The sequence below is a fragment of the Monodon monoceros genome, unplaced genomic scaffold (assembly GCF_005190385.1).
Source record: "Monodon monoceros isolate NGI ecotype Baffin Bay Population unplaced genomic scaffold, NGI_Narwhal_1 Super_Scaffold_9, whole genome shotgun sequence".
Lineage (NCBI taxonomy): Eukaryota > Metazoa > Chordata > Mammalia > Artiodactyla > Monodontidae > Monodon > Monodon monoceros.
In genome coordinates this window covers 42,304,591-42,324,937 of record NW_021703786.1, presented here as the reverse complement: position 1 = coordinate 42,324,937, position 20,347 = coordinate 42,304,591, and the positions used below count along the sequence as shown (strand labels likewise).

Below are 20,347 nucleotides of genomic sequence, written 5' to 3'. Positions count from 1 at the left end.
ACCACACTCTAGCAGGGTAGGCTGTCTTTTGTGGAGAAGCAGAACTGAACTGAAATATCTCAGAATTGAAGGCAGGGTCTGGCATGATATTGGAGTGGTCTATCAGAGTTCTGTGCTGTCCAGTACAGCATCCCCTAGCCACATGGGGCTATGAAGCCCTTAAAATGTGGCTAGGGTGATTGAGGAACTACATTTTAAATTTTATTGAATTTTAATTTCAATAGCCATGTGTAGTTGGTGGCTACTGTATTGGACAGTGAGGTTCTAGACGTTACCAGAGACAGTGCTACTAAAAGTCAGCCAGTGCCCTTAATGCCTCACTATTATTTATACATATGAAAACGTGCTGTGCCTTGGTTTTTTAAAAAAAATGTCAAAACGAAAATAACTTCAGTTTGTATAAAAATTAAGTTGATATTATAGACATAACACAGTTGGTTGAAAGCAAATAATGCTTTCACTTATTAATTGGCTAGAGCTGCTGACCTAATAAACTGAGGCTAAATTCACAACTAATTAAAGATTTCATGTTCATTCAGCCAAGACATGCCTCAAACCATCTTTTTTTTGTTCAGCTGGCCAGCAAGATACTTGGAACCATATTTGGGACATCTTGCAACTATAATCAACGTATGCAACATATCGCGTTTCAAAAAAGCTCTTTCATTTATCACATTAGTACTTCTGTTGTAGGAATAGCATTTTTCTCTATTGCACTCACAATAATCATATTTGTAGTAAATGAAGATGACAATGTACTACATAGAAATTTAGATGTTATTTGATTGTTGGTAATTTAGCAAATAGTTCTCTAACTTTGCTATTTCTCATGCAGTATTATTTCTCTATTAGAGATGAGAAAACGGAGGCTTAGGGAGGGTGTGCATTTTCCCCTAAGGTTATATAATTGGTATTTGGAATTCTAATATAAACTCATATCGGTTTGATCCAAAGACCCTACCACGCAACAACAACTGCTCTTACTTGGTAGATCATGATGAAACCTAACTGCAATCACCTTTGTTTTCTTAAGGATAGAGGCTGCAGAAAGTCAATGAGCCCTTTTCAAGAGCCAACTGAGGTCAATGGGCTGCCCCTGTGTAGGACGCTGCAGGCGGGTCACAGCTGATGACCCAGCGGTGGAAGGGAAATGAGGCTGGAATGTAAGCCACACAAGAAAGTTGTCCTGGTCAAATTCGGCCCGTGATTACAATGCCACTATCATTATATTGGCTTCTGGTTACCTACTAGGTTTGGTGAAAAGCGAGGATCAAATTTCTGGGATGCAAACTATGCCTGGTTCAAAATCTGACCATCAACCCCTGTGCCCCAAGCTTAACCCCGCGCCTCAGTGTCAATCAGGCGCAACTTTATGAGCCACGTTCCTGCTGGCAAAACTCCTCCTGTGAATTCAAAGCAGCGATGCCTCCCGTTCACTTAAAATACACACAGGTGGTTGCCAGAAGAGACGAGGGTGGAGGGGCTGCGGGCGAAAGAGGTGAAGGGGATTAAGAGGTTCAAACCTCCAGTTATATAATAAGTCACGGGGATGTAATATACAGCATAAGGGATATGGTCAGTAATATTGTAACAACTTGTGTGGGGACATATGGTTACTAGACTTATGGTGGTGATCATTTCATAATGTATGCAAATGTCACATCATTATGTAGTACACCTGAAACTAATATGATATTGTAAGTCACCTGTATTTCATTTTAAGAAAAGAGACAATGGAAGACAGATGCTCTTAATGTGCCGTTGTATTCTCGGTTCCACTTTATTTCTAAAGCAGGAAAACCTTTCCCTTCCTAGAATGCTAAGGGCAAAGCCGCCGGCGACGCCGCCTCTGCCCACCTCTGCGCCCCGCCGCACGTGGAAACTTCGGGCAGAGGGAAGGTGGGCGCCGGGCGCGGAACTACAAGTCCCAGAATGCACGGCGCCCTCCGCACAGGCGCAGCGGGGACCCCCGGCCGCCGGCCAGAAAGCCTGCGGAGACCCGGGTCCCGCGCCGGAGCTGGGCTGGGGGCAAGCAGCCGGGGCGGACCCGGCGGCGCCCAGGGCGGCCCGGGCGTTGGGATGAAGGCGCCGCGGCGCGCGTGAGGAGGAGGATGCGGCAGCCGGCGCCGCGGCGGCAGGGGGAGTAGGCGGTGGAGCCCCCGGGAGGGAGGTGCGCTCGGGGCCAGACGGCTCCGGAGGCTCCGCAGTGCCGCCGCCGTCGCCCGGGAGGCTCCGCGCGGGAGCCATGTAACCCTGCGGCGGGCTCCGGGCTGCTCCGTCCTCCCCAGCTCCCGGGATAGCGCGCCAGCGGGACCACGATGAAGAAGCAGTTTAACCGCATGCGCCAGCTGGCCAACCAGACGGTGGGCAGGTAGGTCACCCGCTGGCCGCCGCGGGCCGGGGTGCGCTGCGAGCCTGCATCCGCCGGGCGCGCGCAGGTGATGGAGCGGGCGCGCCGGCCTCCGGCCCTACGCCCTTCGCTCCCTGCCGGCCCTCTCCCCCTCGGGGCGCCGCTCGCGGGCGCAAGCCCTCCTCCCTGAACTTCCCGGACCCCTTCTCATGCTCTGCCCGCTGCTCCGGGGCTCCGGTTGCCAAGCGCAAACTGTGACGCATCCTTTACCTGCGTCCCCAGCTGCCCCTTCACCTCGTCCTCCCTGCCTTTCCCCGGGACTCCCTTCTCCCTCTGGCCCCAGAGCTTCCTGGAAACAGGTGTTCGCTCTGATGGCGCTGGAGGCCGCCGAACCGCGGTCGCCCTGCGAAGATGCTTTCCCCTGGGCCGAGTTCGGGGCTCCTCGGGGGTCCGGGGGAGTGTTGGGCCTGGTCGTCTTGGCAGAGCTGAGCCTGCGCCTCCTGCCGTGTTTGTTTCCTGGGGCTCTGACTGTATGAGATTCTGGATCTCTCTCCTGGCCGGGTTTGTCGAGGCGTTAGGTGGTGGAGAGAGCATCTGTAGGGGTGGGGGGAGCGGGGGCAGGGCAGGTGCTGGTGGAATGGCGCTGCTGTCGGCTTGGTTCTGAGACAGGTTTCAGCGCAGGGAGGGAGGGAGGCTGCGGAAAGGGAGGCCCAGCTCCTCTGGAAGATGAGTTAAGCAGAAGATCACAGCCAGGTGGGAGAGGGGGACTGAGGCCTCACAGTCAGGAAGAGCAAGGCCCTAGGACGCTGCGAGACCCAGCCGGCTGTGGCTGTCATCGCGGTGAAAATGGGCTACATCTGGGCTAGTGTCTTCAGAAGATGCTCTGCGGGGTGCCAGCCTCTATTGATGTTACAGAAGGGTTCTGGTGGTTCTCTTCCAAAGCTCGACAGGCTCTGCACACAGGGTGGTTAGGTAGAGGGGATTTTTCGTGGAACTTATGTCCCTGGGGAGGGATTTCTGTTGTTGCTGTGGTCAAGGAATGCAGGTGTTCCCTACTAAGGCCAGCGGCAGAAAGCAGAGAACCCAGCCTTGGGTGCAGTTCAAGTGCGAGCTCAACACATCGAGGGCCCTCCGCTAGGTTTACCAAGAAACCCAGTACCTTTCTTGGGTGGGAAATGGAGCCCGAACTGGCATTTGGTAGGGCGGGAGTGGGGACCTAACTGGGGACACTGAATGACCATGTAAGCATACTGCCCTGATTACGGTGGGCATTTGAGGGCAGGGGATGTGGTGGCTTCGTATGCTTCCAGGGACGCCAGATGGTTTCCAAGTAACCATGTCTAAAATTGACTTGGATGCGTTTTCCTTTCCCAAACACATGTGCTTTCACATGGGGGAGAATTTATGAATAGCAGAGTCAGATTAGCCCAGATTTCTGGCATGGCATTGCCACAGATACAGCTTCACACAGGCTGCCTTTGGATATGTTGGACGCGGAAGCAGTGTTTTCCTGTCCGGGTTGTTTAGCAGATGACAGTTGAGTTGACGTGTCTTTGGTGACTTGATTTCTGCATCACTCTGCTGGCTGGCCTCTGTCATCAGGTCATTGCACCAGACCAACCACGTGACGAAGAGGCCCCTGACCGTAGACTTGGATTGCCCTTCTCACTTGGTCCTGGGGTGTCACTTTGGTGCTGGAAGCGGAATGGTAACAAGGTGTTCACGCTTCCTCCCTGGCGCCCCTGAAACACAGCTCTTTCTCTCTTCAGGACTTGTTTTGGAGTGGTAAGATTTACGAGCCTTGGGCATAAAACCTGATTTCTACCCTCATCCATGGATGTAATGACCAAGGGAAAAGGGAAGAAGTTGGGTTTCAGAATAGGAACCAGGTGGTCTTACTAATTTGAAAGCACGTTCTTGGAAGTCCAAGCAGCTGGTCACTAAGAGGTACTTTCCACTTGTTTATGGAGTCTCTGGTGGATGCTGGCGTGTGGATGAATTTCTGGCTCTTCGTCAGATGGCATCCGTGGTGTCCTGCACCAGGTAAAGTGGGGGCCAGCCCACTCTTGAGTATCACTGGCTTGTATCCATTTTGGTGACATTCTGAGTGAACCTTTTAGAGCAAAAACCAGTTTGTGCCGCTTTGCTGCTTGAAAGCCTCCAGGGGCATCTCAGTGCACCAAGCGCCCCAAGTCTTTCCAGGGGTCTACAAGACCCTGTCCGACTTGACCCCCTCCTTGTCTTTCCATACTCCTTCTGTTCCGCCCACCCGCCTGCCCGCGCCTCCTCTACTGTGCTCCAGCCACGATAGGCTTCCTTGCCCCCAACACACCAAGCTCATTTCCATGTAGGGGCTTTGTTCGAGCTGTTTCCCACTTTCCCTGCCCAGCTGAGGGTCTGCTCTTCCCATATTGCCTTTTCCTCATCATCCAGGTCTTTAGCTCAAAGGCCTTTGAGAGGCGCCTCCCCCCCCCCCGCCTCCTTCACGGTCCCGTCCATCATCCTGTTCTTTTTTGTCACAGCATTCATCACTCTTTGAAATGCTTAGTTTTCTTTTTTTTGACTTCTTACAAATACAGTACCACAGAATGTATAGATCGCCACTATATGCTCATTGTATATAGCACAGTGCCTTGTAGGCAGTTGGTGCTCAGTTCATGTTTACTGACAAGGTTAAAAGAGTTTGTCGTAGGGTCCATGCAGGTAAATAAAAGGGGCAGCCTTTACTTTGTCTTACTGAGAATGTAGTGAGGCATGATGCTAACAATTGCTTCTTAATTTCTTGAATCCGTGGAAGCAATAGGATTGGACGCTTGGAATTTAGGCGTGGGGTTGGTGGACCACCTAGTGGCGTGGCTTTAACAAGCCGCTTGCGTGTCTTTGTCCTTGCGTGTCTTTGAAGTGACGACGTTCCTGTCTTTGAGGGAAGGCTGAGAGGTGGGCTGGAGCGGTGCCCTTCCTCACGGCTCTTCACCCAGCTCGCCTTCCATAAGTTGTGGGTTTTGGAGGTCTTCTGAATATAAAACCTCTGGAGGTCAGATCCAGTCCCTTTAACAACGTAGGAATTGCCGTGCTTACACGTACTCAGTGGAGCTAATAGTATTTCCTCTTGAAGTGCTCACCTCTCCGTGGAGAGGGTGCCAGCAACTGGGAAGAGTTTCAAACCCCCTGCACTTAACTGGGAAAAGTTTCGTCTCCTCCTTGGTCTGCTTCTCCCGTCTTTGCACACATTCCTTCTGCTTTGGACTCTCTCTGTCCTTTCACTTCAGCTCATCCTCTGGGAAGCATCCCTGGCCCTTCAAGACTGGACCACCATGTGCCTAATGGTTCCAGCTAGCCCCGGCTTTCGAGTGCGATGGATCTGGTTGGTTGGTTACTGACTATGGGATCTTGAGCTGAAATCTGCACCTTAGTCTCCTCATCTACAAAATGGGCATAACAAGAGTTGCACTGTGGTAATGTAATAGGGAAGACCCTTTGTGTTCTATTACAAGTCAATCACTAAAGGGATGTCGCCTATAAGCTTAAATTACACATAATGGCCCATCTCTGGGAACCCTGCCTCCCAGGTCATGATCATTAAGCTAAAATACCTTTGTTTAGCTCACAGGAAACATCCTGACCATGCCCACCTGTGAATGCAGGGAGGAAGAAATTAACACCTCCCTTCTGGAGGCTGACAGGAACCAGGAAGTGTTTGGCTTTACCCCCTCCCCTTTTCCTATAAAAGAAGCCTGAACTCTAACTCAGGCAAGACAGTTCTTTGGGGCACAAGTCCACCGTCTTCTGGGTCTGCTGGCTTTCGGAATAAAGTCATTATTCCCTGCCCCATCAACTCGTCTCTCGATTTATTGGCCTGTCATGCGGCGAGTAGCACGAGCTTGGACTCGGTAACAGTAATGTGGTAATTGTGGCAATGAGGACCTGAGATTACCCCTGAAAAGCACCCAACACTGTGCTCAGCACTAGGGCATGCTCCATAAATAGTAGCTAAAAGTATCTTTGGGCATATGCTATAACTGTTACTGGGTTGTATGCACGTGGCATTCGTTCATTCTTTCCTTTATTCAGTAAATGCTTATTGGACGCCTGCTGTGTGCTAGGCTCTGCGCTGGTTCAGGGGCTCTTGCAGTGCAGGGTAAACAAAATCCCTGTTTTTCTCTTGGAATCTGTGTCCGCAAGGCATGCATTGTTTTTGTCTCATCTTGTTTACCTTTCCCACTAGACTTCAAGTTCCTCGAAGGCAGGGACAACTGTCCTAATGCCTGGTGTATAGTCTGTTCTCTGAAATTCTTTGGCAGCTGAAGGCATGAGTGAGCAAGGGATCCCTGCATCGTAGACAGAGATGCAAGAGCCTCCTGACACCGGGCCTCTTTCACTTTGTGGTGGGAAGGGGCGTATAGAGGCGTGAACACAGCTGCACAGCTGGGCTTCGGAAGGACAGAGCAAGATTTAAGGGAGGAACTAGTTCATGCCTGACTTGCCTTCAGGAGAGTCTGTCGGCCGCTGGGGTGAGAGGCATCCTGAAAGACATAGAGTATTCTTGCAAGTGGTGTTTGGTTTGTGTTGGGTGGAATTGGTTGGTTGGTCTCCCTGAGCTGAGACTTAGAGACCTGCTAAGTGACCGAGAAAATGGAAGTAAAACTGACACTTTGACCTGGGGAGGAGGAGGGTTTTTTTTTTTCCAATCTGCACAGTGGGGGTCACAGTAGCCCTTGCCTCAGAAGACTGTTAGGAGTTAAAGGGAGCCTGGCTTACACCAGGTGCCCAAGAAATGGTCGGTGAGGTTCCTTGTCATTTTCTGCTTCTTGCCCATTCAGCTCTCCAAAAACGCTGGCCTCCCAAGTGTAAGGGGCTTCTTAGATTCCCAGGGCCGCTGCCCAATGGTGGCCGTCAGTGGGCTCTGTGCTCTCGTGCAAAACGGGGGACATTCAAGAAGCCCAGGAGTAGGCAAGGAGCTCTGGAAGTGTGAGAGAGAGAGGCGTGGGAGGGCGGGAGCAGGGCCGGTGGGGTTGGATTCTTTGGTTTTCAAGTCTGTGAGTTGGTGAGTGGAAGGCCAAGTTTGGTCTGCACAGCCCCCGTCTTCCATTCCTAGACCGCTCAGCCTGCCACCGTGATTGGGCTTGCTTTCTGGCGCAGAGCCGGGCTGAGCATCACTGCTGCTGTGCAGCTCTCAGGATGTGACCGCAGTCGCCAGTGGTACCCAGATAGATGCCAAGGATGCAGCGGCCTCTAGGAGCACTGGTGCTGCAGGCATTTTTTGCTTGGGCCAAAGCAGCCGAAGCCAGCGAGGATCTTTTCCTTGAAGGTGTCTCTGAGACACTGCCTTGCCCATCAGCAGGCCTCCTGAGAGCCATGATCCAATCCATAGGGCATCATGGAAAGGTCATTGCAAATCAGTCATTGGACGGCTTGGCTCCCACCTCTATTTCCCTGTGAGCGGGACCACGTCCTCCTGTTAGGCCAGCAGGGCTGGACAGACCCAATCCTGTCCCCCAAGGTGCATGTTTATGAGGTCTCAAAGCGAAGTTTTTCATCAGTTTTATGGAAGCCCATGTCTGGCCACCTGCTGTGGTGTGTCTGTGTGACAGAGAACAGAATGTGCTCACAACCTGATGAACGGGCTAGCGAATCCGGATGGAATACTCTCTGCTCCTGTCTCCTAAGCTCCTTGCTGTACAGCCCTCAGTCGTCAGGATTTCCTGCAGAATTCTGTTCTCCCAGACCTGCAAGTCATTGCGAGGGAGCCATTCCTTTCAACAGCAATTAATGACTTCCCCTCCCAGTGGCCATCCAGCAAAGAAATGTATCAGTAGTCATTAGCGTTTTTTCATGATGGGTGATAAGGAGCAATTTTTTTTCTCTAGAAAGAGTGAATCCGTAGCCGTATGAGCAAAACAGTCATTTAATTTTTGGTTGTTCCTTTTAGAGGGGATAAGTAAGGAACTCTTTTATTGATAATCAAGAGATTCAAATGCTATGACAACATATATTTCAAATGCTATTTTGATAACGACAGATAATACCCTGAGGCTTCAGCTCCGAGTGAAGTTAGCTGTGGGTTGGAGAGAAGCTGGGGGGTGGGTTGGGGGGAGCTGGGGAGAGTTAGGGCTCTCCTATTCGGTGCAGGGCTTCCCAGCAAGCTGGCACCTGGCACCCCACTGCCTGTGGGAAGTGTGTGGCTGTCGAGCAGTTTTAAACTATCCTTTCTGTCCAGGAAGCAGATGTTTTTGCTTTCATTTTCCAACTTCAGGGTTTATTTTTAGGATAAATGTTTATTTTCCCACAGAATTCAATCTACTTTTTTCAAACTTTCTTTTTGGTTGCATAAGTGATACTTTATCGTAGAAAAGTTTTAAACTCATGGGTGGGCAAAAAGGCAAAAAAAAAAAATCACCAATAATCTCACTACCTGGAGACCACAGTGAATATTTTGGATATGGTCTTCCAAGTTTTTTCATAGGTGTATATCTGTTCTTAAAGAGCTAGAGACGGTTTGGTGTGTACTGTTTTGCAACCTGATTTTTCCTCCTTTGTTTTTTTTTTTTTAAGATTCATTTATTTATTTTTAGCTGTGTTGGGTCTTCATTGCTGCGCGTGGGCTTTCTCTAGTTGCGCCTAGCGGGGGCTCCTCTTCGTTGGGGTGCGCGGGCTTCTCACGGCGGTGGCTTCTCTTGTTGCGGAGCATGGGCTCTAGGCGTGCGGACTTCAGTAGTTGTGGCACATGTGCTCAGTAGTTGTGGCTCGTGGGCTCTAGAGCGCAGGTTCAGTAGTTGCGGCGCACGGGCTGAGTTGCTCCGCGGCATGTGGGATCTTCCTGGACCAGGGCTCGAGCCTGTGTCCCCTGCATTGGCAGGCAGATTCTTAACCACTGCTCCACCAGGGAAGTCCCTCCCCCTTCATCTTGAATATCATCCCATGTCAATAATAGTGTGTCTCCAGCATAATTTTTCAACTATATAATATTCCATTAGAGTCCGCCGGTTTCCTTTGGTAATCATGTAGCAAATATATCCTATGGGTTTACTTTCCTAGGATGAAGTCTTAGAAATAGAATTGCTGGACCAAAGAATATGTAAGTTTTTAAGACTGTGAATGTACGTTTTATATATATGAACACACACATATTCTATTTTCATCCTCAGAAGAATTGCTAATTTCTTCTCCCCAACTCTATCAGCAACTAATATTATAACTTTGTTAATTACCTGAATAAAACCAAAACCTCTTTTCTCCTCTCAAATTTCTAGTGAGGTTGAGCATTTGTTATGTCTGCTGGACATTCATGGCCTTTCCTGAGTTGCTGCATAGTCCTTTGCCCCACTTGTTTAAAGTCATGTTCATGACGGTTTTCTTACTGACTTTTAGGTAATTGTTAATAAGCATATACAAGCTTTGTCTTATGCCATGCACATCTCCCTGTAGCTTTTTCTGCCTTTTATATTTTGTTTTATGTCATTTATAATATTTCGTGATCTCAAGTCTATCAATTTATGGTTTGTGCTTTAAATGTTATGCTTTGGAACACTTTTCTCAGCCTAAGATGACATAAATATTTATACATTTTCATTACCATTTATATAATTTTATTTTGCCATCAAATCTTCAATTCATCAAATTCTTTAATTTTGGTGTGGGACATCACGTAGGTGTCACATTTAGTTTTTCTTTTTTTAAACAGTTACCGTGATATCAAATTGAATGAAGTAACTCATACCCACTGTATTGAAACGTCATCATTATTATGTACTAAAAGTTGAAATGTCATCATTATTATGTACTAAAAGATTTCATCTACTTGTATCTGTTTGTAGGATTCTAGTTTGTTCTCTTGACCTGCCAGTTGGCAGGGATTTAAGGTGGGCTCTACTGCCCAGGTGAGCAGGGATGGGTCGGTGCATCCCAGGCTTTGGGTGGGGGGTGCAGTGGAGTTGGTCTGGGCCCCTCAGCTCAGCTTCATCTGGGGCAGCACCTTGGCTTGGCAGTTAGGACTCAACAGCTTTGCCTAAAAATCTTGTTGTGCCTTAATCACAGCTAATTTACAAATTGCTTTTTTATTTAAAAAAAAAAGTTGATCATATTCCTTTGGCTTTGCTCATTGGTTTATTCTTCCTTAGTATCTTTTAAAACGTATGCATTAAGTTGGGGAAAACTGACAATTTTGCAATATTTAGTATGATAATTCTTCCCATCTGGGAATAGGGTATGTTTATTCAAGTCTGTTTATGATCCTATAAACTAGTTTTTGTCTACTTGCGTCCTGCATAATTTTGCTTCTGTGCTTTAGATAATTTGTCATTGTCATTACTGTAGACTTAATGCTTGGAATCTTTTGTTATGTTTTTCTTACTCTTCATTGCTGGAATGTAGGAAAGTTATTGATTTTTGTATATCTTAAACAGTCACCTTCATAAACTTTCTCATTATTTTTAAGTACTTTAAAAAAATTGAGTCTATTGAATTTTCCAGGTAGCAATCATAAATATTTTCTACAAATAGTAATTTTCTTCTTCCTCTTCAGTATTATATTTATTTTATTTTCTTGTCTAATTGCATTGTCTAGGACTTGTAGAACAGTGTTAAAATATTGGTGAATAAATGGCAAAATGTGGACTTCCCTGTCTTCTTCTTATCCTCTGTGGAAATGCGTGATAATTGATTTGAGAGATTTTATTTTTTAATCATGTTACATGCTGCATAAATGTATTTTACTTTGAGTTTTTCTTTGGCATTAAAGTTAAATTTGATTAACTATATTATCATGGTCTTTAGAGATAATCATGTTTTTCTCCCTTAAGTTATTAATATATTCACTCAATAATTTATGCCACAGACATTTATTGAGCACTTACTACGTTCCAGGCATTGTTTTCTGTGCTGGGGATACACCAATGATTGTTCCTACAGTTCCTGCACATGAGGACCTTGTGTTTTACATTCTTGAACCTCAGTAGATTTTCTAGTATTGAGCTCTCCTTGCCTTCCTGCAGTTGATCTTATTTGACTATGGTTTGCTAATTACTCTTATACAATGCTAGATTTAGTTGTTTTACTTAGCATTTTGGCATTCAGTATTCATATACGAGAGCATGTGAATTCTTTTCTTATGCTAAACTTGTCACATTTTGATAACACTGTAAAATGAACTGTACGTTTTCTTCTTTTTCTGTGCAATGGTGAGGTAAGGAATTACTTGTTCTTTGAAGGTTCGAAACGACTTTTCCAGGACATTTTTTTAGAGGTAGTTCTTTGACAGCTTTCCCAATTTCTTCAGTGATCATTGGACTATTTATGTTTTCTATCTTTTCCTGAGTCATTTTTAGTAACCTGTTTTATAGAAAAGCATTAATTTTGTGATGATTTTAAAATTTAATAGAATCTTTTTTGAGTATATACGTGTATCTCCTTTGTCAGCCTAATTTGCATTTCTCTCTTTTCTCACCTGGACTAGCTTTGCTAGAGGGTTTCCTTCCCCCCACACCTAATCAGCTTTTAGGTTTAATCTGGTTTTATAAAAATTTCTTTCTTTTTAGCTCTTGATTGGTGCATTTTTTTTTTCCTATTTATAGTAGCTTCTTCTTCTTTAATTTTTAAATTCCTTCCTCCCGATTTCCTTGGGTTTATTTGTTCTTTTCCTATAGCCTCGAGTCTTCCATGTTGTCTCAATATTAGGATGTTAGGTTATGCCATGGTAACACCTGAGCTTTGGAACCTCAGTGGCTTAACATAGCAATGGTTTGTTTTAAGCTCATGTGATATGTCATGGGAGTCAGGGGGCTTTCCAGGACAGCTCTCCATGCATGATTCAGTGATCCACCCCCAATCTCAATCTACTAAAGGTGAAGAGAGGATGTAGAGATGGCATCCTGGCTCTTAGATACCTTGACCAGGAATTGACAGATGTCACCTTTGTTTACATCTCATTGGCTTGAACTAGTCACAAAGCTCCCCTAGATAAGACTGGAGGAAGGGAGCCTCTGCCACAGGTGAATAACCAGGAGTATATCTCTCTCCTGTCCCACTGCCTGTCTTTGAAATCCTCCTTGTACCCCTGCTCACTCCAGTCCCCTCTGGCTGCTCTCTCCTTCCGTGTGCAGCTATGAGAAAGGTCATTCTTTGTCTCCATCATAGGAGGGTGGCTGTAGATTCTCACGGTGTCCAGGAATCTGTCAGGTCGTTCAGAGAGGAGCATCTTTAGGATAACAAAGTTTTCTCTTGCTGATACCTACCATCTCTCATGTCAGAATTTGTGTGTGTGTGTGTGTGTGTGTGTGTGTGTATGTATGTGTATATATATATATAAATTTTAAAACCTTTTTACAGTGGGGAGAGGAACCATGAGAACAGAATTTCTCATCCTGTCACACTGGAATGACACCTAATGTATGGGCTGATTGCCAGGATTAAATAAGATAATAAATAGGATATCCTCAGTCTGTAAGTACTCAATACATTATAGTTATTACCACGATCCCCTGCTGTGCTGAAAGCCTCTTTGACATGAGACACTTGTTGGGGCCTTATTTATATTCTTAAGTGCCTGAAAATTACAAGTTGCAATTGATACCCCTTTGTCTTGTTTTCCCAAATGAAACCCAGTTTTTCTATGTTTAGTGGCAAACATGAAACATCTTGAGATATTAATAATACTGGTGGCCTCAATCATTTAAAAACTCACTGTGACTACTAGTTATTGCATTCCTCAGGATGGTCCATGTTACGCTGCTGTAACAAAAACCCTCAAGATCTCGGTAGCTTAGGCTCTGGCCAGTCGGGGCTGGGGGTGGCCCCTCAAGGACCCAGGCTTTGTTCCACGTGCACCTCTGTGATGGTAGTGGGTGAGTGAATGAAGATGTGGTGAATCATACATTAGCTCCTAAGGTTCCTCCTGGAAGTGACCCAGGTCACTTCTCACATTCATTGGCCAGAGAAGATCACACACCCCGTGCCACTTGAGCTGGGGCAGGGAAATCCAGTCCCTCATGGATTCGGAAGAGCAGAACCACAGAAGCCACAGCTCTGTCCCCTGTCGCCAAGGACTGGGCTGTGTTCTTTATAGGCATTATTTTTATTGGCTCATGGCAACATGGATAGGCATGGGGTGCTCTTTGTAGCTCCATTTTGCAGAAGTAGACTAAGAAAGGGGCAGACCATATCTGGGCTGCGTCCTAAGTAGGTCAAGTACAGGCAAATGCTCCCCCTGGTCCGCTGTCTCCTGAGGGTGGATCTTAGCAGCCTCAGGGTCCTTCCAGTTACTTCAGTTTAGGTGGTTCTGGAAATGCTAATGGACCGCTCTTGACATGAATAAAAATAAAACTGTCACATTCATTTAAGGTAATGGAGTGTCTTGTAGGTAGCCAACCACAAAGAGCATACAATGAAAATCTGCCAATAGAAAATTCTTCACCTTGTTTCCTGACTGCAGTTTCACCAGAAAGGGTAAGAAGAGGACCCTTTGAAAGTACTTTTTTTTTTTTTTTTTAAGCTCTATGTTGAAAGAAGAGCAGTTTCTGTATCTGCAAAAGCCCCTACAGACTCCTACATAACGAATAAACCAAACAGGGACCTTTACAAAATAAGGAATATGAAAAGCAGACAGAGCTTTTCGCTGTTTGCTTATGGGCACTGTTGGGATTGCTGCTCTTGGTTGAGTTTTCATAGCTGCTCTTGGTTGAGTGTGTCCTCCAACAGACACTTTCATGTACTTTACAGATATTCCTGTTTCATCCTCACAGCGCCACTTCAGAGTAGGTTCTGATCTGTCCTCAGTTGTCTGCACAAATCTCTGAGCAGGTGAGTATGTGTTGCTGCTGGGTGCATAGTTGGTAAGAGAAGGACAGTTCTTAAGATTTGCTCCCAGATCTACTGGCTCTGACACCAGTGTTCTTTATCGTTGTCCTTTAATGATTCTGCAGGAAGGGAAGTGGAAAACTTTCAATGCCTAACGTTAGTGGGGTGATTAAATTCTGGCACATCTCTGCAGTTGTAAAAATCTTCGTGTTTTCCTAACATTCAAAAAAATTTAAGGGCTTTTGAGAAATGTTTAAGATAAGGAAACAGGGTACAGAAGTGCATACGTAGTTGAGACTGTACACTATTTTTTTTTAAAAAAAGTACATAGAGCACACTGGAAGGAAGTCTGGAAGGACTGGACAGTTCAGCATGTAGTGTTTACCTTTGGGTAGGATTAGGAGTGATTTCGTTTCTTGCTGCTGGTACTTTCTAAAAATTTCCATATTCTTTAAAATGAACGTTAAAAACAAAACAAAACCAAACCAAACTCTTGCAGGACTCAAAACAAAGAGGGAAAATGTAAAATGTAGCTGGAAATTCTCATACTGATGTTCTAAGTTTGGGGCCCTGAAAGGTCTGATTAGAAATATGTTTGACGTTCTCCTGAACCTTAGTTTCGAACATGGGGAACTTCTTATGGTCATGATCTGGAAAGGTCACGATATCATCTCATTTTACAGAATAAAATAGTCTGCTCTTAGGAAGTGATCGGCTAGTAGCCTTTGAGGGTGGCTAATTTCCAAGACACATCACATTTTGAAATTGTCTGCCTGACTTGGAGCGGAGGACCAGTGGTTCCCTGTGACCTATTAGGGTTCTCTGGTTGCAGCAGTAGAAGGAGCTAATTTAAGCCAAAATGGAGATTTGCGAAGGATGGGGGTGGCTCAGAAAATCAAAGGAGTGACCAGGTGCAGGGCGACAGGACAGCTCTTCAGAGGCTACCTTCGAAAGGGTTACTTCCCTGCAAATGAACTGAACTTATTTATCAAACAGAAACAGACTCACAGACATAGAAAACAAACTTATGGTTACCAAAGGGAAGTGGCAGGGAGGGATATATTAGGAATTTGTGTAACATATACACATTACTATATATAAAGTAGATAACCAACAAGGACCTACTGTATAGCACAGGGAACTATACTCAATATATATATATATATATTTTTGCGGTACGCGGGCCTCTCACTGTTGTGGCCTCTCCCATTGCGGAGCACAGGCTCCGGGCGCGCAGGCCCAGTGGCCATGGCTCACGGGCCCAGCCGCTCCGTGGCATGTGGGATCTTCCCGGACCGGGGCACGAACCCGTGTCCCCTGCATCGGCAGGCGGACTCTCAACCACTGTGCCACCAGGGAAGCCCTATACTCAATATTTTATAATAATGTATATGGGAAAAGAATCTGAAAAAGAATATATATATATATATGTATATACACACACACACACACACACACATATAAAAAATTATACGTGTATAACTGAATCACTTTGCTGTACACCAGAAACTAACGCAACATTGTAAATCAACTATATTTCAATAAAAAAATAAATCTAAAAAGTTAAAAAAAAAAGGGTTACTTCCCAGTTGTTTTCTGTCATTGGGCCACTCAGGATTCCATTGCAGAAGAGAGTCTGATTGGCTTGGTTTGGGTCATGTGACCTGGCCAACCCTTGGGGACAGTGGGAGGGTAGAGAGTTGACTAGATTGCATGCCCACACAGACTGCAAGTGGGGAGAAGCAGTTCCCAAAAGGAAAATTAGAGGCTTCTGCCCGAAGGACCAAGAAGGGATGGTGGCCGTTCAGTCCACCCGGATGGTTGACCAGACCCTAATCAATGACATCAAAGACTCTACCAGTGACATCAAAGACTCTACCTTTATCACTTTGCCAGGGATCTGTGACCTTAGCAGTCACATAGAGGGCATGTTTCTTGGTATTCCGAGGTCATTCTTCACCCCTCCGTATCCAGTCAGTTCCTACAAATCTCTCTGAATTATAATTTATCAATATATCTGGTGTTTCCTCTCTGATTCTTCATTGTCATCTGTGTCCCTACCCTTGACTATTGCGGTGTCCTCCTTATTTGTATTCTTGCCTGGAATCTCTTCTCTCTGGCTGCCTGCAACACAGGGCATATGATGTTTTTGAATACATGGACAGAAGCATGTCCTTTTCCATCTTTATCAAGTTTTGTTCTGTGGGAAAAAAATCCTTGGACTGTGAAGAATGTGGCACAGTGTAGATTCTTCTTAGGAGCTTACAGTCTGTATTTCTATTTAAGGCTCTCAAGTTCTGTAGGAAAGAAAACTGTTCATCATTTGTATCACCTAGAATGCTTTTAATTATAGTAACAGATGTCAATCCGGAGAGACTTAAACAATAGGGAGACTGTTTCAGGTGACAGGGCGTCCAAAGGTCGGGAGAGTCCAGGGCCCTGTGATCTGGGCCCCTGCTGTCCTTCTCGCCGTTTCTCTTTGCTTTGCCTTCACCTGTGTCTTGGCCTTTTCCTCAGACTGGCTTTTTTCATGGTCACAATATAGCTGCTAGCAGCAACTGAGGTACTTTGTTTTCATGCCTATAAACCCACAAAGGACAAGGGAGAGAGATGCTTTGCTAAAACTGCCGCATACGCTTTAGAATAAGATAGAAGGAAGCTTTAAATCTTAGTAGAATATTAGAGATTATATTATTATATTAGATTATATTATATATTAGAGCAGCAATGGCACATGCCCATCACTGCCATTCTAAGGAGAAGAAGTCATAAAAAGTTCTTGAGTGTGATAAAAAGGTATGAAAAATGGAAAGAAACTCTAAACTGTCATTACTTTCAGATATGATTGTTTATGTAAGGAACCCTGCAAATAAATAATTAGAATTATTAAGAGTTTGTCAAGTTTGCTCCATTCAAAAGAAACGGGTGAACATATTCATATCAAATACAGTAAACTTCAGATCCAGGAAAATTACAGCGATGAGGAAAGATATCAATATTACATGACGGTAAGAGGTTCAACTAATCAAAAAGACATAATAATCCTAAATGAGAACAGAAGTTCAAAATACATTCAGCAAGAAGTGATAGATTGAAAAGAGAAGTAGTCAAATCCACGGTTACAGGTGGGAACTCAAAAGCTCTTCTCTGGTATTGATAGAATTAGTAGACAGAAAATCAACAAGGATATAGAAGAATTAATAACAGCAGAAACTAACTGAATCTATTTGGCATTTATAGAACACTTTTCCCAACAGCAAGATGATGCATATTCTTTTCAAGTGCCCCTGAAACATTTACCAAGGTTGACCATATCGTGGGTCATAAGATAAATCTTAAATTAAAAAATTTGAAATCATGCAAAGTATGTTCTCTGGCCATAATGGAATACAGCTAGAAATCAATGACAGAAAGATAACTAGAAGATCCCAGTGTTACACAGTATGCTTATAAGTTATCCATGGGCCAAAGAGGATAGTTCATGGGAAATTAAAAAATATTTTGAATGAAACTGAAACTAGAACATCAAAATTTGTAAGATACAGCTAAAGCTTAGAGGGACATTAATAGCATTAAATGCTTACATTAGAAAAGAAGAACAGTCCCAAATCAGTAATCTAAGCTCTCACCTTAAGAAAATAGAAACATAAAAAATAAACCCAAACCAAACAGAAAGAAGTGATAAAGAGGTGAATGAGAATCAATGAAATAGAAAACAGCAAAACAGTAGAGAGGATACATGAAACCAAAAGCTGATGTTCTGAAAAGATTAATAACGTTGATCTCGCGAAACTAAGGAAAAAGATGAGAAGACACGGATGACTAATATCAGGAATAAGAGAGAAGATATTACTGCAGCTCTGACAAGTTATTTAAAAGGATTAAAAAATACTACAAATAACTCTGCACCTAAATTGGACAACGTAGATAAAATGTACCAATTCCTTGAAAACCACAAATTACCAAAACTCACCAAAGAAGAGTCAATATAACTGGAATTGTCTTATATCTATAAAGAAATTGCGTTCTTTGCAAAAACAGAATGCCAGGTCCAGATGGTTTCATTGGTGGTTTCTACAGAACACTGAAAGAAATAACATCAATTCTACACAATTTCTTTCAGAAGAGGAAAGAGAGGAGAACGCTTCCCACCTAGTTTGTGAGGCCAGCCTTACCCTGATAACAAAGCCAGACATACACATTACAAGCAAAAGAAACTGTAGACCAACAGCAGATCAAATATAGCAATAAATTAAAAGAATCATACACTGTGACCAAGTGGGGTTTATCCCAGGAATGTATGATTGGTCTAACATTCACAAATCGATCAATGTAACCTCCTATATTAAATGAAGAAGAAAAACCAAATGCTCATATTAACTGGTGTAGCAAAAGCAAATGACAAAATTTAGAATCCACTCATGAAAAAATATCTAACTAGAAATAATAGGAACTTGAGTCTGATAAAGGGTATCTAAGAAAACTCTGAAGCTAACATCATATTTAATGGTGAAAGACTGAATGCTTTTCCCTTAACCCTGGAACCAAGGCAAGGATGTTCTGTTACTTCTAGTCATCCTTGTTCTGGAGAGGCTCACCAGTGCAAACAGGCAAGAAAAATAAAAGATATACAGATTGGAAAGGAATAAATAAAACTGCCCTATTTATAGATGAGCTGATTACATATGGATAAAATACTAAAGAATCTATGAAAAAGCTCTTAGAACTAATACGTGAACTTATCAAAGGCTCGGGATGCAAAATGAACATACAAAAGTCAATTGTAGGGGCTTTCCTGGTGGCATGGTGGTTAAGAATCCGCCTGCCAATGCAGGGGACGGGTTTGAGCCCTGGTCCGGGAAGATCCCACATGCCGCGGAGCAACTAAGCCTGTGCGTCACAACTACTGAGGCTGCGCTCTAGAGCCCGCGAGCCACAACTACTGAACCCTCGCGCCTAGAGCCCATGCTCCACAACAAGAGAAGCCACCGCAGTGAGAAGCCTGCGCACCTCAACGAAGAGTAGCCCCCGCTCGCCACAACTAGAGAAAGCCCGCGCACGGCAACAAAGACCCAACACAGCCAAAAAGAAATAATAAATAAATAAATTTTTAAAAATATATGTTTAATTAAAAAAAAGTCAATTGTATTTTTAATAGAGGTGAACATTTGGAAATAAAACTTAGAAAACAGGAATAAATCTAAGAAAATATGTGCAGGGTCAGTATGCTGAAAACTTGAAAACGATGAAATAAAGAGGACCTAAATGGGGAGACAGATCATGTTCAAGATTGCAAGAATCAATCTAGTTATGATTTCAATTCTCCTTATATTAATCTATAGGTTTAATGCAATTCCAATCGAAATTTCAGCAAGATATTTTTATAGATACAGAGAAGCTGACACTAAAATTTGCAGGGAAACGCAAAGGAACTAGAGTATCAAACACTTTTGAAAAAGAGGAATATTGTTGGAGGGATCATACTACCCAATTTTAATAATTACTGTAACGCTACTGTGATCAACACAGAGTGGTAATGACAGAGACATCACTTGGATCAGCTGAACAGAATAGAGAGTTCAGAAAAGGACTCACAAATATGGTCAATTGATTTTGGACAAAGATGCAGAGATAATTCAATGAAGAAAGGATTGACTTTTCAACAAATGGCATTGGAACGATCAGATGTCTTCTTTTGTGTCTGGCTGCTTCTCTCAACACATCATTTGTGAGATTCATTCACGTTGTAATAAGTGTCAGTAGCTTATTCGTTTTTCCTCCTCTTTAGTATTTCGTATATTCAGATATACCCGCAATTTGTTTATCCATTCACCTACTAGTGGACATTTGGCCTTTTTCCAGTTTTTAGGGTTTTTTTTTTTTTAAATGTGCTCTGAACATTCTTGTGCAAGTCTTTTTGTGAACATAGGCTTGTTTCTTTGGATACATACCCAGGAGTGTAATTGCTGGTCAATTTTATAATAAACTGTCAAATGGTTTTCCAAAGTGCTTGTGTCATTTTCACTCCCACCAGTTATGTGTAAGAGTCTATTTCCTCCATACCTGTGACAATACTTGGCATTGTCTGTCCTTTTGATCTTTGTCACTCCAGTGGGTGTGTGGCTTTAATTTGCATTTTCCCTAACAACTAAAGATGTTGAACACCTTTTCATGAGTTTATTGGGTATTCAGATCTCTTCTTTTGTG

At 44.1% G+C, this 20,347-nt stretch overlaps 1 protein-coding gene across 2 annotated transcripts in view; it reads left to right on the top strand.

Annotated features, from left to right (window-relative positions):
- The first annotated feature begins 1,998 nt into the window (after positions 1-1,998).
- Positions 1,999-20,347, top strand: part of ARHGAP44 (Rho GTPase activating protein 44) — a 143,056-nt gene continuing 124,707 nt past the window's right edge. For both annotated transcript variants that reach the window (XM_029211388.1, XM_029211389.1), the window contains exon 1: positions 1,999-2,371. In XM_029211388.1, the coding sequence (XP_029067221.1) occupies positions 2,319-2,371 (53 nt within the window). In that variant the 5' untranslated portion in view covers positions 1,999-2,318. The remainder of the gene's footprint in view (positions 2,372-20,347) is intronic.